Source organism: Stegodyphus dumicola, chromosome 7, assembly GCF_044657685.1.
Source record: "Stegodyphus dumicola isolate Sdum_Otavi_A_Nest chromosome 7, ASM4465768v1".
NCBI lineage: Eukaryota > Metazoa > Arthropoda > Arachnida > Araneae > Eresidae > Stegodyphus > Stegodyphus dumicola.
The window spans coordinates 72,466,276-72,481,676 of NC_140774.1; the positions used below are offsets into that span (position 1 = coordinate 72,466,276).

Below are 15,401 nucleotides of genomic sequence, written 5' to 3' on the forward strand. Positions count from 1 at the left end.
TCCCATATATTGACTCAGCTTCCACGACAAATTAAGTTTCTACTCCCTCAGTGTCTCTTTGCCGAGTGAGATCAAAAATAAACTTTCAGTTTTGTGCCCCGAAAAAATCTGCCTTCTTGCCCGCAGTCTGAATTGCTTATTTTTGTGTAGAAACTGTAATTTATTTGTAAAACTTTTAAAAGTTATTTTAATTGTATTTGTTATTTTATGTTTTTCTATATTTTTAAATTTTTAATATATTTAGATATTTTGGATTTTATGAATTTTTGCCTTTTCGCGACGTGAGAACTGAATTAATTGAATGAGAAATATACCTCTAATAAAATTCGAGGAAATACGTTTAAATGAAATGCAGGAAAAAATGCGTATAATTTAATATTCGTGCAAGGAAGTTATGTGGTGTACACATCAGATTTTTTTATATCACAGGCCTAAATTTCGGATTTAAATCTAGACTTTTAAAAGTGCCATAATTTGATATTGGTAGTTGATTGGGTGCCGGTTAGAAGGCATTTTACTTTATTAAGTAGATACACGTCAATTTCTTTCTGCAAAGGCACCCCTTCCCTTGTAAATCAATCCAACCAACTAACTTAAAATGGGCACATTGGATTTTTACTTTTTATTACCAAATAGGTAAGGTAGAGCTAATAAATGCTGAAAGAAAATTTCATTGAATACTAAAAATTTAACGAAACATGTAATATTAAGAGCCATAATTTAACGAGCTATGTGATGTTACATCACCTTCAAGAAATGTAATGATTCTGCCACTTACCGTAAGAAAATGGGACGTAGCTTTCAGATTTGAAATTCACTTGTTTCCCGTCATTCAATAAAAATCGTTCCGGTTCAAAGTTGTCCGGATCTTTCCAATATTTGGGATCGTTATGGAGTCCCCAGTTGTTGGCGATGATTGTTGTACCGTTTGGAATATCATATCCACCAATTTTTATGTCTTCCATTGCACTGAAAAGGAGCCAAAACTGTAATAAGTTCCTTTACGAAAAAGAGACTATAAAAACACATGTGAAAAGTGATGTTGTCCTTCAGAAAATTAAGAACAAAGAAAAAAAAAGAGAGATTTACATTAAAATATTGCAAAAACGCCGAGGAATTTACTGTTTTGTAATTTTCTGGTTTTATAAATTTCTTACGAAGAATTCAGTAATTTATAGAAGCCGTAGGAAATGTGCATAGATAATTTTATATTACCTTCTATCTTGATATTTCAAAAAATATATATGTAAGATAAAAATATGAAAGCAAACTTCTAAATTTAATTCACTATAACCTCTCTTAACTTTCTACAATTATTTTCTGGGTTCTGAAAAAGGTGGACGTCCACTTTTTTTCAATAATAATAATTAATTAATTAATAAAATAGCTAAACTTAGGCATATTAATTAAAAACGCTTAAAACGCTAATTTTCGCCCTCATTTTTCCGAGTGGCAACAGTGTTGATATCAGCAACAATGGCAACAGTGATATATCAGCAGCAGCCATTGTTGCTGATATAATGAGACAGAATTAGTTTATATTTCTATCGAAATATTTATGTGGGTTCCATATCGCATCAGACTGAAAAATGTATGACTATGAATGGTATTTTTTTGGTTAAAATAATGATGTATTTGTTTTTAATTTTGAGACCCAAATGACAATTCTATATGTCATATAGGTATATAATACCATATGATTATATGATCACGTAGTACATGTATTGTAGTACATGTATTGAATATTACTTTGTTTCTTTGGCATTTTTAATGCATTACAATAGCGCATCATATTCCTTAAGACGTGTAATATGCTATTATACGAATTTTCAAATGATGTCATTAGTAAAATAATACATTATTCTCAATCTAACTTAACTGGCATCGGGTACTTACTTCCGCTAGTTAAATATAAAGTTAATAGAAAAATCATTCATCTATAATCATTATGCAAAAAGAATACGAAGTCTTTTCGCCGATATTTCAAGGCATGAACTATCTTATATAAAAAAAGGGAGTATGTCCCTAATCAGATTAAATTAAAATCTAAGAGGGAAACTACTCAGTTTCGTTAAAAAACAAAGATTATCCGGAAAAATCTACTGAGTTTAGTGGTTCAGAAGTTTTACGCAGGGAAATAAATTCCCAGGACTATTTCCCTGCGAAGACCCTTTTCGCATGGAAATAGTCCTGGGTAAAATACCAATTACAGCATAATTTCTTATACAATTTAATATGCGTTTTTTCAGTGGATAAAAATAGGAAGAATAGGACTTCTGCTTTTTTTTAACAGAATCTAATTTTCCTTATTTCACTGATACAATGTACGATTATTGGTTTTTGAGAAGTTCATAGAAAAAAAGAATATATACTGTTAATTTGTTTGCATAGATTTTTTTCAACTAGGATTCTAACCTGAGATATCTCAGTCTTATTGATGGCGCCAGAGAAGTCTTTGAGCAGTCCTTGCTACATTAAAAATTTCTCAATGGGAGAACTTTTCAAAATTTGAAAGCAATTGGTGAATCCTGTATTCAACAAGTAAAATATTAGGTTAACAAAAGAACAGACGATTATTGCTTAATCTTTAAGTTACATGCTACTCACATTCTCGATGTGTTGAGAGGAGCAATGGTCTTCCATCTTTGTCCTTCCATGATTACAGCGAAAGTGTAAGGTAATGAGGTTCTTTCGGACCAAGTGATTTTGCCATCTTTTCCCAATACTCTGTCTATTTCCTCTTGAACTTTCCTCTGGATGTTCGAAAACTTCGCCATGACTAGAAGAAGCCAGTTGATAGAAGTTCTCGTCGTGTCACTTCCACCGATAAAGATAGCTTGCAAATTGCCGTAGAGATTCCTATCTATGAAGGTGCAGTAATAATATATAATATTTTTTTTTCAATTTTACATCCTGACGTTCAAAAAGGAAACCGGGGTTATTAAAAAGTATTTCTTTTCAACACAAAATTTCAAATTGGAAATTTAATTGAAATACTAATTTTAACCTTTTTTAGAATGCATTTATTTACTGTTAATCATGAACAATTAATTGATCATCATTATTTTCTGGACATATTCAAAAACTGTACCGAAAATATGCAGTTTATCCCTTTTTCCCTGCTGTATTACACAACCCTTTTCATTATTCCGCTTTTTCAGAAAGTTAATGTTATTTATCATTTTCTAAACCAAAATTCTAAATTCATCCGTCGATTATAATTCGATCAGCGAATAAAATGAAATAGCGTTTCACCAAGTAAGATACTGATGCATTTAAATAATATAACAGGATATCACCCAAAGTGGAAATTTTCGACATAGTGCAATTGCTGTTTGCTTTGCAGTCTTTCATTCTAAAGTTAAATTTTTCATCTGAATGTCGCGTTTTTGGAGTTAGATAGTGTGTAATCTATTATCTCTGATTTTTGTGTCATCATGATTTACGTCAAGGGCATTTCCGTTTCAGTCAGCTACGCGGCTTTTCAAAATGCCTCCGCAGCTACTTAGAACTGTTGTCAATTTTCAACAGAACAAATGTATCATTCAAATTACAACAGTAACAAAAGGAGCAAATTACAATATATTCACATTAAGTGAAACATAATATTGAGAAATAGGACGATTTTTGCATTTCTAATAGTTTTCTGTCTGTTTGGTATAATTAATGATATTTAAGATAAATTATTCCCATGAATATTTTCATCATTATTGTAATTAATATAGCTCATTTGTCATATATATGTCATACCTTAATAAATCACTTAAAAAAGTAATTATGATAATTGAATATAGTAGTACTAATTACTATATAATACAGTATATAATATAGTGAATATAGTAGTGATGATTATTTTATTAATGTAAATTAATACGAATATTATTTACATCCGCTATAAAATAATCAACTTAGCTTTGAGTCGAAACAGCGCTTACCACACAGCGATTTTCTAACAATTTCAGTACTTGTAAAACTGGGCAGTTCTCTTCCTTTCTTTGCTCTGAAATTTTTTTCCTGAGATTTCTAGTTACTGTTATGATGACAAGCATAGTATAAGAAAATAATACATTGGCCAAAAAAGGAAACTACTAGTGAGTAGAATTTCAGCATTTTTTATACCGCAATCAGAATGCCTCTGTAATCATATAAATAACTTAGTACTCATTAATGAAAAATACAAACACTGTTCTTAACAAATTTTTTTCAAAATTCTCCTTATAATTCTTTTCACCTTTTTTATTTCTCTCGTGCGAGCTCACAAAAATACGTAAAATAATATTCTGCGAGCGAAAAATAATAAATACGGTACCTGAATCTTCAGAAAATCAAAACTGTAAAGTATCTTGCTAATTTAAGAAAAAATATTTGAGAAAATGTCCAATGTTTTATGCTTAATAATTTTTTTTTCAGATTTTATTTTGTTTAATGCAGATTAAAAATACCAAATGCATTTTTTACTTTAAATATTGCAGCTGTGTTCAAAAATCTAGTAATACTGATTCTATAATATTACTTAATATATAATCATTGATAGCCATTATCTATAATAATAAAATAGCGAATTTATCTGTTTGCGTGTACATGTATCGCATAGCATAGACACGGATAGATTGATAACTTCGAAATTTGACACAAGTTTTGTTCAGAAGGTGTTCAGAAGCTTCTGTAATGACTTTTTCTAAAATTTGATCTAGGTTATCTTTGTCTTTTTTAAATGTTCAAACGATTTTTTACATTTGTTTACATTTGTTTTCGAAAACTTGCTTTTTTCTCTTTATTTGAAAATATCAGCTACTAAATATTAGCGAAATGACTACTAATATATACAGTAGCTCTCATTTGTTCTCGCACTTTTGCATATTTTAAGTTTATTTGTATAGATCTTGTGCTAAATATTGAAACACAGACTGCAAATGTTTTTCTAATCTAATTAAATTTTATCTATTTTAAGACGTGTTTGTTGCAAAATATATATAGTCAAAATATCTCTTGTAATAAATAATTTATTCAAAAGGGTTAATCAGTAACACAGAATAATTCGGACAATCAAAGATTTTGTTGAGATATATTGACGGACAATGTACCTGCCAAAATAACACAATTTTCTTTTTCAAATAATAATACTCGAAGAATCAATGTCTGCTTTGGAAATGATTACTTGTTTAGTAAAATATATTAACAGTTCATTATCTGAAGTGCACATGACGTTACAAATTAACGACAAGTTTTGTTAGAAATTTACTTATTCGCCGTTTTAGAGATGGTAAAAGAATTCGAAATATTCAAAACGTACGAGATGTATAGCGTTCTCAGAGGCTAGAAAAGGATGGGAATAGCGAGAAACTGTTGAAAATGTACTGAAGTCTGTGCCACATTCTAAGCTAACGTCAAAGAATCGAAGATTTATCCTACGAAAAATCAAACGAAACCTCTATTTAGTGCTGTAAAATTCGAAGCAAAATTAGAAGAACGGTTTGCAGTAAAAGTTAACAGTGAAATAGTCAGAAGAATCATTTGGACACATGGATAGAATGCCGATTAGCAAGAAGAAAACAACGGAAATAGGCCTGACATTTGTAAAACCCATGGTGCCTTAGGATGTTTCACTGTCTTTGGGATGCAAAGTATAGTTTTATAGGATATGGTATGAATCCTTATAAATATGTAAATATTCATAGTGAAAACCTAAAAAGCATCTGTAAGAAAGCATAGAATGCAAATGCATTCAAGTTTTATCAGGATAATGATATTAGTCCTGCAGTTCTAAATTGGTTATTGTGGTTATTGTCCGACTAAGTTATCAAAACTCCTCCATATTCTCCTTATCTAAATCCTATACAACATCTATGGAGGGAGAAAAGAATTAGGAAATATGACATATTTAAAAGCAATTCTTACGGGGGGAAAAAAAAAAAAAAAAAAAGGAACAGTTTTACACAAAAAAATTAAATAAATTTATGCCAAAGCACATGAAAAGTTTAATTTTACCGAAAGGATATCCAACGGAATACTAAATGTCCCGTTGTTTCCATGTTTCTATAAACTGCTTGTTTAAGCAAAGATTTTTAATGGAAATTTATTTTACGTTGTTTAGTTCAAAGTGTCCGAACACTTAACGTGAGTTCTTTCTTAGAACTTTTTAAATAAATTATTTATTATAATTTTAACAAAAACATTTTAAAAAACAACCAGCTTTTAAAACCGACGATCAATCATCATTGTGAAAGAAAAATTAATTAGCATAGCTAAATAACTGATATTTGTAAAAAAATTTTAAATCACAAATGTCTGAAAACAAAAGTGAGCCACTCTAAATTGATTAGTTTTGATGTTGTTACTGAATAAAGTGAGTTTAATTTTCCTGTGATAAAGTATGTTACTTTCTATTTCATGACCTGCCTTTTTTATGTGTCAAGGGACCAAAACTCCGATAATTATAGCCACAGTTTTGTAATTATTTCATGTTTTCTTCATTTTTGGGTATTAATCCGATTTGCTTACATAATTTTGCCTGTTTACTTGTTTAGGCTGCCGATGGACAAGTTTCAGCATGATAGCTCTGGGCGACTAGCAAAATAATCGCGAAAATAGATTATACTGTATCTTAAATAATAATAAATAAACTTCATAAGAGTGATATAAATTTTTAATCGCTTGCATTAATTTGCATTAAAAATGTTGCGTACAAAGGCGTGAAATCTTATGCTCCAGATGAAGAACTAGATGGCGTAAGCCCATTTGGAATAAGATGTTTTGAAAAGTTAATATGATCTCTTGAACCAGTGTCCTCCACGTATCCATGATTTTAGGTTAGGAAATAAATGAAAATATACTTTTCGAGTGTGAAATTTTGATCTTGCGATGCGTTTTAATAAAAAATACTAAATTTAAATTTTTTATGAGTACAGTTTATAAAAGGTGTCAACAAAAACAAATATTTCTCCGTCAAAATCATAAATGCGGTGGGCACGGGGGGTGGCATCAATCCTCATACGAATAAATTGCCCAATACATGACTAATTAAAACCTTTAAGACTGAATACAAATGTAGCTAAAGACAGCTATGCATGTGAAGTTTCCGAATACAGATTTCAAACTAAGATATCTCTTACATCAGGAAAACTAAGACAGAGATATCATTTCAATCCCTCTTTTGGAGAAATTTTAAAACTTGAAACTTTGTATCTAACTAATTCAGTTTTTAGAAGATACATTTAAAACTATTTGTACTTTTCCGCATAAACGTCATGTGTATACATATATAGTATACACACACTCACATACACTGTATTTACTCTTATATTTTTCCTTCCCGCGTATTTTCCTCCCTAACCTTTCAACACAAGATTCTGAAAATTTGTTAAGTGTTCTCGAAATTTTCCCTTTCATCAAGGCCTTCAGAAAGCGAGCTTCCTTAAATTTTAAAACAAATTCCACCACGTGGTGGTTGTTATCTTTTTACAAATTGATTTGCGCGTCGATTTTGAGTGCACGGGTTCTACGTGATGAATAATAAGGAAGAGTTCTAAGGAAATGAGAATTTATAATCCTCTTGATAGTTCTGAAGATAATACGTGAGAAGACAGACATAAATGTGACAAAGATAATAACAACGATGACGATGACGACGACTTGCAAAGTGTACCAGATTAACCAAAGCAGCAGTTCCAGCAGCATTACACAATTTTAGTCCTAGAGAGTAGCAGTGAACAAGAAGAAGATCGGGTGAGATTCAAGATGTAGGGAAGTAGAAAGGAAGATATCGTATTGCATACTGTAATGTTAACCATTACTATGTATTCCTATTGGAACGCAAGTTCCTTTTACATAATATTGTGAGAATAATCGGTATTTTTCATTTGTTCTGCTTTACTGTAATTGTCTCTTCGGAAATTATATTATTTGCATAATTTTCCCCTTTCGATAGCTGCCCAAAAAAGTGAAAATACGCGAATAAATGTAGTATATATTCGGCTGAAAAATAATTTAAACTATATGATTCAGATAATTTCTGTCCCCTCTTCTGAAAAGTATTTAGCACAGTTATAAGGAACTCACTAATGAGGTATTCGTAAGAAGTTCGTAAAAACATTAAAATTTGATGCATTTTTGTTACCATGAATTGGTAATCTAAAACTATTTCGTGCATTTCTTAATCAGGAAACATGAGCCTGTCATAAGAGATTTTTAGCTTTTCGAAACACCGTGTGCATAAATATAATAGGATGTCCAATAAATTTAACATGATTGCGGAATTATCATTTTATGCCTTTAACAAGTTTATTTTAAATATTTATGAGAAAATAAGGCTGAGATAGTTAAGCTGCAACTCGTGACAATTTATAAATGCATTTGTGACAACCATGAATAAAGAAATCTTAAATTTTTACAACTGAAACAACTTACCGTTAAATGTATTTTTTACATCATTTTCTCTTTTCTTCATCTCTTGTAAATATCCATCTATGAATGTTTCTCGACATCCAATGGAAGAATCATTTTTACGTCGCTCAACTTCTTTTCTAGCGTTTGAAAACATGTCAAAATTACAAGCGATGAATTTGAGCATTGTAAAAGCATTGTATATGCATTTGCAGCGGTTAAATTTCTGAACTAGAGTTATTCCCTTCACACGTAATGTGCTTCAAACAAATTTGTTTGGAATTTATGTGATTGGTCGAAACAGATAAATCTGAAGCTGAAATATGCTCCAGTTGAATACATAAAGTTTATCCCGCTTTTGCTTTGCCCTGTATGGGCTTTACGCTACTTGAAAAACATATTGCCTTGTGAAGCGTATATGTACTTCAGCAGTACATGATATTTAATTTCACTTCTGTCGTATGGGTTTTGCACCGATTGAAATATATTATGTGCTTGAACTGAATATATGATTTATGCCAGCTGTATTTTGTACCATACGTTCATTAAGGAAATTGCTTGTTGAAGAATATACAGGATGACCATAACGTCCTTCATATATGAACCCTAGCGGCATATCCACTCAACCAATCGAAATGAAATTTCGGGTAGTGTTATTTGAAAGTATTCTCTCGAAATTGTGATGATTTAAATCAATATGGTTCTTACGGTTATGGTTGCGGTGAAAAAATTTCGAAATTTCTGAAAGGCAACATCCACTTTTTTCCTGGCCTGTTCAGTGGAATGAAAAACCATAAATGACATTGGAATGATACACGTATGACAAAAAATGCTGAAATAAAACATTTTCAAAGAAGAGGTCATCATCATTCCTCAACAGATATGATGAAGATAGCAGGTGGCCCTGCGGATATCATGGACGGATGAGGCGCATTGGTCCATAATGCGCCGCCTCATCCGTCAGTAATACTCTCAACTTTTTATCTCATAGAAATAATAAATGTAAAAAGAATTTACCGTATATTCATAACGTAAGATTAAACGAATATTTAATTATTTAGTGATGTACTGCAGAAAAAGAGTCACCTCTTCTAACATGCAAGCCGGAACTCCAAGGGAGGAAGTACTATCTACTATAATAATACAGCGTTCTCAGTTGGTGCAGAACTAGCATCTAAATAAAATGTTCGAAAGCAGTCAAACATAAAAAGATAAGCAACTTTCAAATGAAATTTAATCCTCACCTCAACGACTATCCTAATATTTCTTTCGCTTTTCCTTAGCTTAATAAGTTGTATCCAAAATTATAGAGAGATAATACTTATATGCGAAACTTTACTGCAAAAAAGTCATTTTCATAACATCTAATACTACCTGCATTTTGGGTTTTGTTAAGCAGTTGTATGCACTTGCCCATTTAGATGAGCATTTGTAACGATAAATCTTCTAGATAAAAGTAATTTTCAATTGCGTTTCATGCTTTGGTACAAAGCAAAAATAATTTCTTTAGTTTCATCTCCTTAGTTGGACAATTAAGAAGTTGTTGATGAAATTTCAACTGGAAATGGTTAATCTGAAATGTAATGGCATGATAAAGTGTAATCATCAATGAAAAATCTGGCAGAAATTTACAAACACATTTTATATAATTGTTTCGCTGCGTTAAAAATCGAAATACACTCATGTCCATAAATTAAGGATAATTCGAGTCACGCGGAAATCGAACTCTAAAATATATAACCTGTAAAATCACTACACACATCTTCAAGAATCATATGCAAATTTCAGGAAGTAACCAGGTGACACCGATGGTACGTCACAATGACGAGAGTGTAAGAGAGTTATATATAAGGAATACAGGCAAAGAAGTAAAATTGTTCGCAGGCGCTTTATAAGCATTTCAGTGCAATAATCGAATATTTATGACACAAAGGACGCATTTGGATGATTTTTACGTAGTAGAATTATCGGCCGTCTGGAATGTGGGCGTACCCAACTGGAAGTATCAGACGGAATTGCCCAGAGTGTCATCTCCAGGCTTTGGCAACGATTCCAAGATGATGGTAATGTGAGTAGACGTTACAACACAGGTCGCCCCAGAGTTATAACGCCGAATGAGGACCGGTATTTGGCAGTTACTGCCAAAAGAAACAGTCAGAGCACACCCTCAGACCTGTCTCGTCAGCCCTCTTCAGCCACTGGTTCGACAATTTCAAGGCAGACCGTGTACAGACGCTTAGGGCAGATTGGTCTATATGCTCGTAGACCTGTCAGATGCGTTCCACTTACTGCAACTCACTGTCGCCTCCGGTTAGCCTGGAGTAGAGAGCATGCATTTTGGACACCGCAACAGTGGGCTTGTGTGATGTTTTCCGACGAGTCCAGGTTTAGCTTGCAGTCTGATTCTCGCCGGGCTTTCATATGGAGAGCTCCAGGTACCCGTTACCACCAAAAAACATCATTGAACGACACCGTTACGGTGGTGCTGGAGTGCTTGTTTGGGGTGGAATTATTCTGGGTTCCAGAACTGACCTGCATGTTCGAATTGAAACCATAACAAGCCAAATCTATCGGGACGTCATTCTGGAACAACATGCACGTTTGTTTCGGGGTGCCATTGGCGCACAATTTGAGTTTATGGATGACAACTCCCGTCCTCACCGTGCAAACATCGTAAGGGAATGCCTTCAATCGGAGGATATCACCCGTATGGACTGGCCAGCACTCTCACCGGACTTGAATCCAGTAGAGCACATGTGGAACATGCTTGGCCAACGAGTTGCAGCCCGTCAACCTCCTCCTACATGTCTACCGGAACTTCGGAGAGCATTGCTTTTTGAGTGGTGTAATATCCCCCAAGATCAGATCGATAATTTGATACTCAGCATGCCTAGGCGTTGTACGGACGGTATTGCATCGTCTGGGAGACATACAATGTATTAACAATCATACCAACCATATAATATTGTTTTTTGTAAATAGGTTTTTTTTTGTAATTTGTTCCAGGGAGAAAAAATCACTAATTTTTTTAATAATATCAAACATATAGCATCTCTTTTTGCTCTTTACCTTTTGTTTAATAAATAAGCGTTACAAATAAGTCAAATTTGTTTTGCTTCTAACTCTTCCTTTGCCTGATTTTGCATTATCCTTAATTTATGGACATGAGTGTATTTTTAGTATTTGGTAGTTTGCAGCTCTGCAAAAGAACTTTTTAAAGGTAAGATATATATAAAATCTAACATATCAGCATTCATCTTGTTGATTGGAAACGCCAACTTCCCCATCAATTAAGTGACATACGAACTCCCTCCCCCACAAAAATATTTCATTCATCTATTTAAAAAAATTTTTTTAAAGAAAAAGAAATCCTTGTGTACCCCAAAGTATCACACGAGACTTACAAATCGTAAGTAAAAAAGGCAAAATTGTAAGTAATAACATCAATTTTCAATAAAACAATGAAATAATACACAAAGAAAAAAAAGATAAATACAAAAATATAAAAATGTATAAAGAAATTATTTACAATGTTTAAAATAAAAGTCAACAAAATCGTTGAAAGCTCGGTAGGCCGAAGCTGAAAATACAAAAATCATAACATTTCGGCGGCGAATGAATTCCAATTAATTTTGGTTAATCTGCATTTCAATCGATTTCTTGCTTTATCAAGCAATAGGCAGTCAAAACGCAAGTTGAAAACACTTTGCTGAACGCTAAGATTGCAATAACATAAATTGGAAGACCTCAGCTTAAACCGTTCAAGATGTTGTTTATTCATCTAACTAGTAAATTAGTTTGACACCAACTGACTGTATTAAAACTAACATTTGATTTTTGATAGTGGAGAATTTTTATTTTGTTTGTTTGTTTTGTTTTATAAGTACCTCCATCTGAATCAAAATTTAAATTTTATTCCTTGTAAGCTGAAAACAAAGGTCTAAGATTAATTTCGTTTTGGCATTTTGTGCCGATTCACTATAAACGGCGTTTCAGCTTTCAAATTGTTACCACCAAATATTAGAGCCCTGCATTATATTTAAAGAAATGGAATAATGAGGAATCTGCATGAATGTATGTATGTTTCTCACACTGTGAAGAAATAACGGCACCTAGAGACATCAAATTTTGAATAACGTGGTCCTCCATTCGAATATGGGCATCCGGAAGCCCGAATTTGGAATTTTAATTTTTTTATTATCTGTTTCCTATTTTGTCAAACATTAAAGAATTTTTTATTAACAAATTGAGCGATTTGAAAGCGAGCAGTGGCAACACTGTACGGAGAAACAAAATTATCTCCAGCGCGCGAGACTACGTATCAGAAATTCTAAAGATAAGCTCTTTAAAATATTTTGTCATATTGCTCTTGAATTGAATTTAAGATTTAACGGCGAAGAACATGATATTTAATCGGCAAAGGTAACACACAAAACGTTAAAAAACACCCCTCTAGGCATAATATAAAATCTGAAAGCTCTCAGATTTTTTTTTTCCCCGTGTGTGTGTATGTGAAAATAATCATTAATGAACCACGACGTGCAGTGGTGCTTATTTTAACTTCCAAAGACATGTTTGGGAAACTAATCTATTCCGCCAATCAAAGAGCCAATCAACCATCCGAGAAATACTTTTATGACTAAATAATGTATAAAATCCGAATTTAATATGCCATTGGATTAAATTAGTTTGGGTTAACTTTCGCAAAGCTAAAATTTTTGAAGTACTATTGTAGAAACATTAGGAATTTTTTTTTTAAAAGCAGGCAAGATGAAAAATTAGCAACGCCTTCTCCGGGAATCGAACCGCGGACCTCGCAGTTACGCGCTGAGCGTGCAGACCATTACACCACGAAGGCTTACTAAGCATGAGGAAGAAATACCTTATACTATTAATTTGTTTTTAAGTACTGTAAAAAAACAATTTTTTAAGTACTATTTTTGTTTCGAACCAATGTCAGCAGAAGCAAAGAATAAAAAATTACCTTACATAGCTATTGAAGTCAACCATCTTTTTGTGCAGTCTAGCATATTCGGAAATGCCCAGTTTCACAAGAACATCGCAGACGAGAGGAAAGAAATTTCTAATTCCGGTTTGTTTAAAAAACTGAGACACAACGTTGACAGACTGATCCAAGATCTGCCTTCTAGGATCATCCACGGCCATTCGCCTTCCGAAGAGAAGAGACGAAACGTTGTTGGAAACGCTGGAAGTGAGCCATTTGGTGATATTTACGGGTTTCCCATTTTGCTCTTTGACAATTTTAATCACATCATCAACTTCCTCCTGTCGGAAAAGAATAAGACAAGATGAACAACTATTCCAATAATCCTGCAATTTTGTAGTAATTAGATAATTGTTAGTTATTGCTTCAATACTTTCATAATATTTTATGTAATTTTTAAAAATTATTTCTCCTGTGTTCTATAAACCTTGGTATATTTCATTCTGTACATTATGCTCAAAGATGAGTTGATTTAATTAATGTTCTTATCAAGACAATGCATACGTGGGTTATCTGCCAAAATAAAGTTGAGCAATTCATAAATTTTAACAATAATAAACAAAAACAAATCTATATTTTATACTAAAAATGTAAGAAAAAGAGATATTAATTTCGTAGTATATAATATGCCTAATAATATGTTATAATTTCTATAAATAAATCTAAATTACTGTTCCTAAATGTTGTAGCATTATTTAACGGAAAAAATTCTTAGGATATTATGATGTAGTAATAAACTGGCGGACAACTGTTAAAGACGGATCCAAGTGGCTATATAGCCTTAGCTCGTTAAAAGGCAAGTGCGTTTGATGCCAAGTGAAATAAAATGACAGAATACTACGCCATAACAATAAAGATAATTTATTGTGCTCTGAAATCTATAAGGCTTTGAAAAGTGTTCAAGGGACAAATTGGCCATATTGTGCTGAATACGTAAAAGTGAAAAAAATGCAATTACCGTCCGCAGGCATTCTGGCGTAAGATGTCAATTCGAGTATGTCCACCATGGAAGACGATATAAGATTCCACGCGTCGTGTTATACTTTGAAAACATTATCCAACAGCTGTTGGGGTAATTTATTTTAGTCCTCCGTCAGTGCACTGATGAGGGTGTGCTTGCATATTGGAGTGCTTACGGAACATGCGAACATGAGGCAGCAGAAGATCATTAATCTATCGTTTACCAGACATAGTCGCAGTTGCAATCACATGTAGGGGCGGGCAGAAATTGATTATACTGCCGGCGCATACCATGGTACTGCATCTCGGATAAAGGTCCTTTTCTGGATATTTTCTAGACGATAAGCAGTACCACTCTCACGCCAGATCAGTTGGCGTGTATAATCCGGTAACAGGTTGAACCTACACAAACTCAGTTCTATTGAGTCCAATTACTATGCTCGCGATACCATTGAAAACCGGCGGTATGTTGCTGTCTGGTCAATGGAATGACATAGTAGGACGACGAGCATATAGTCATCCATATAGTGATGCAAACGTCTGTCTACATTTTTTCGGGAGATTAGCTTGCCTGTAACAGCAAGTAATGATTTACTACCTCAATAGTTGTGCTGCCCTGGATCTTTTTGTAGATAACATTATGTACCTATCTTCTGCAAGCGTCGCATTGCGAACACGTCCTCTCCCGTGACGTTTGCTACGTATGTCATTTGTTTGAAATTATTTCCAAAGCCTTGAAACAACACTGTAGCTGACGTCGAACTTCCAAAAAGCATTCTAAAGTCTTCTTGTGTGTTTTGAGAGCTTAAACTGGGAGACCCTACCAAAGCCGTGCCTACATATTTTTTCACCTGAGGCAAAAAGGTAAATGTGCGCCCCTGTGTGCAATGCAAAATTGTTCATCTTCCCATTTGTGTGTAGGGGGAAGGGAGAGAATAAATAAATAATATTAAAAGATGTTTGAAAACATAACTTTATACAAAAGCGCGCAATATATATATATATATATATATATATATATATAAAATAATACATAGAGTATAAATTAACTATA

The 15,401-nt window shown here is 32.9% G+C and overlaps 1 protein-coding gene across 2 annotated transcripts in view; it reads right to left on the reverse strand.

The window, feature by feature from the left end:
• The window catches only part of LOC118203101 (cytochrome P450 2J5-like), a 56,455-nt gene that overhangs the window by 11,616 nt on the left and 29,438 nt on the right, over nucleotides 1-15,401 (reverse strand). For both annotated transcript variants that reach the window (XM_085820446.1, XM_085820447.1), the window contains 4 exons: nucleotides 13,367-13,668; nucleotides 8,407-8,522; nucleotides 2,608-2,863; nucleotides 779-969 (listed from right to left, as the gene is read on the reverse strand). In XM_085820446.1, the coding sequence (XP_085676572.1) occupies nucleotides 779-969; nucleotides 2,608-2,863; nucleotides 8,407-8,522; nucleotides 13,367-13,668 (865 nt within the window). The remainder of the gene's footprint in view (nucleotides 1-778; nucleotides 970-2,607; nucleotides 2,864-8,406; nucleotides 8,523-13,366; nucleotides 13,669-15,401) is intronic.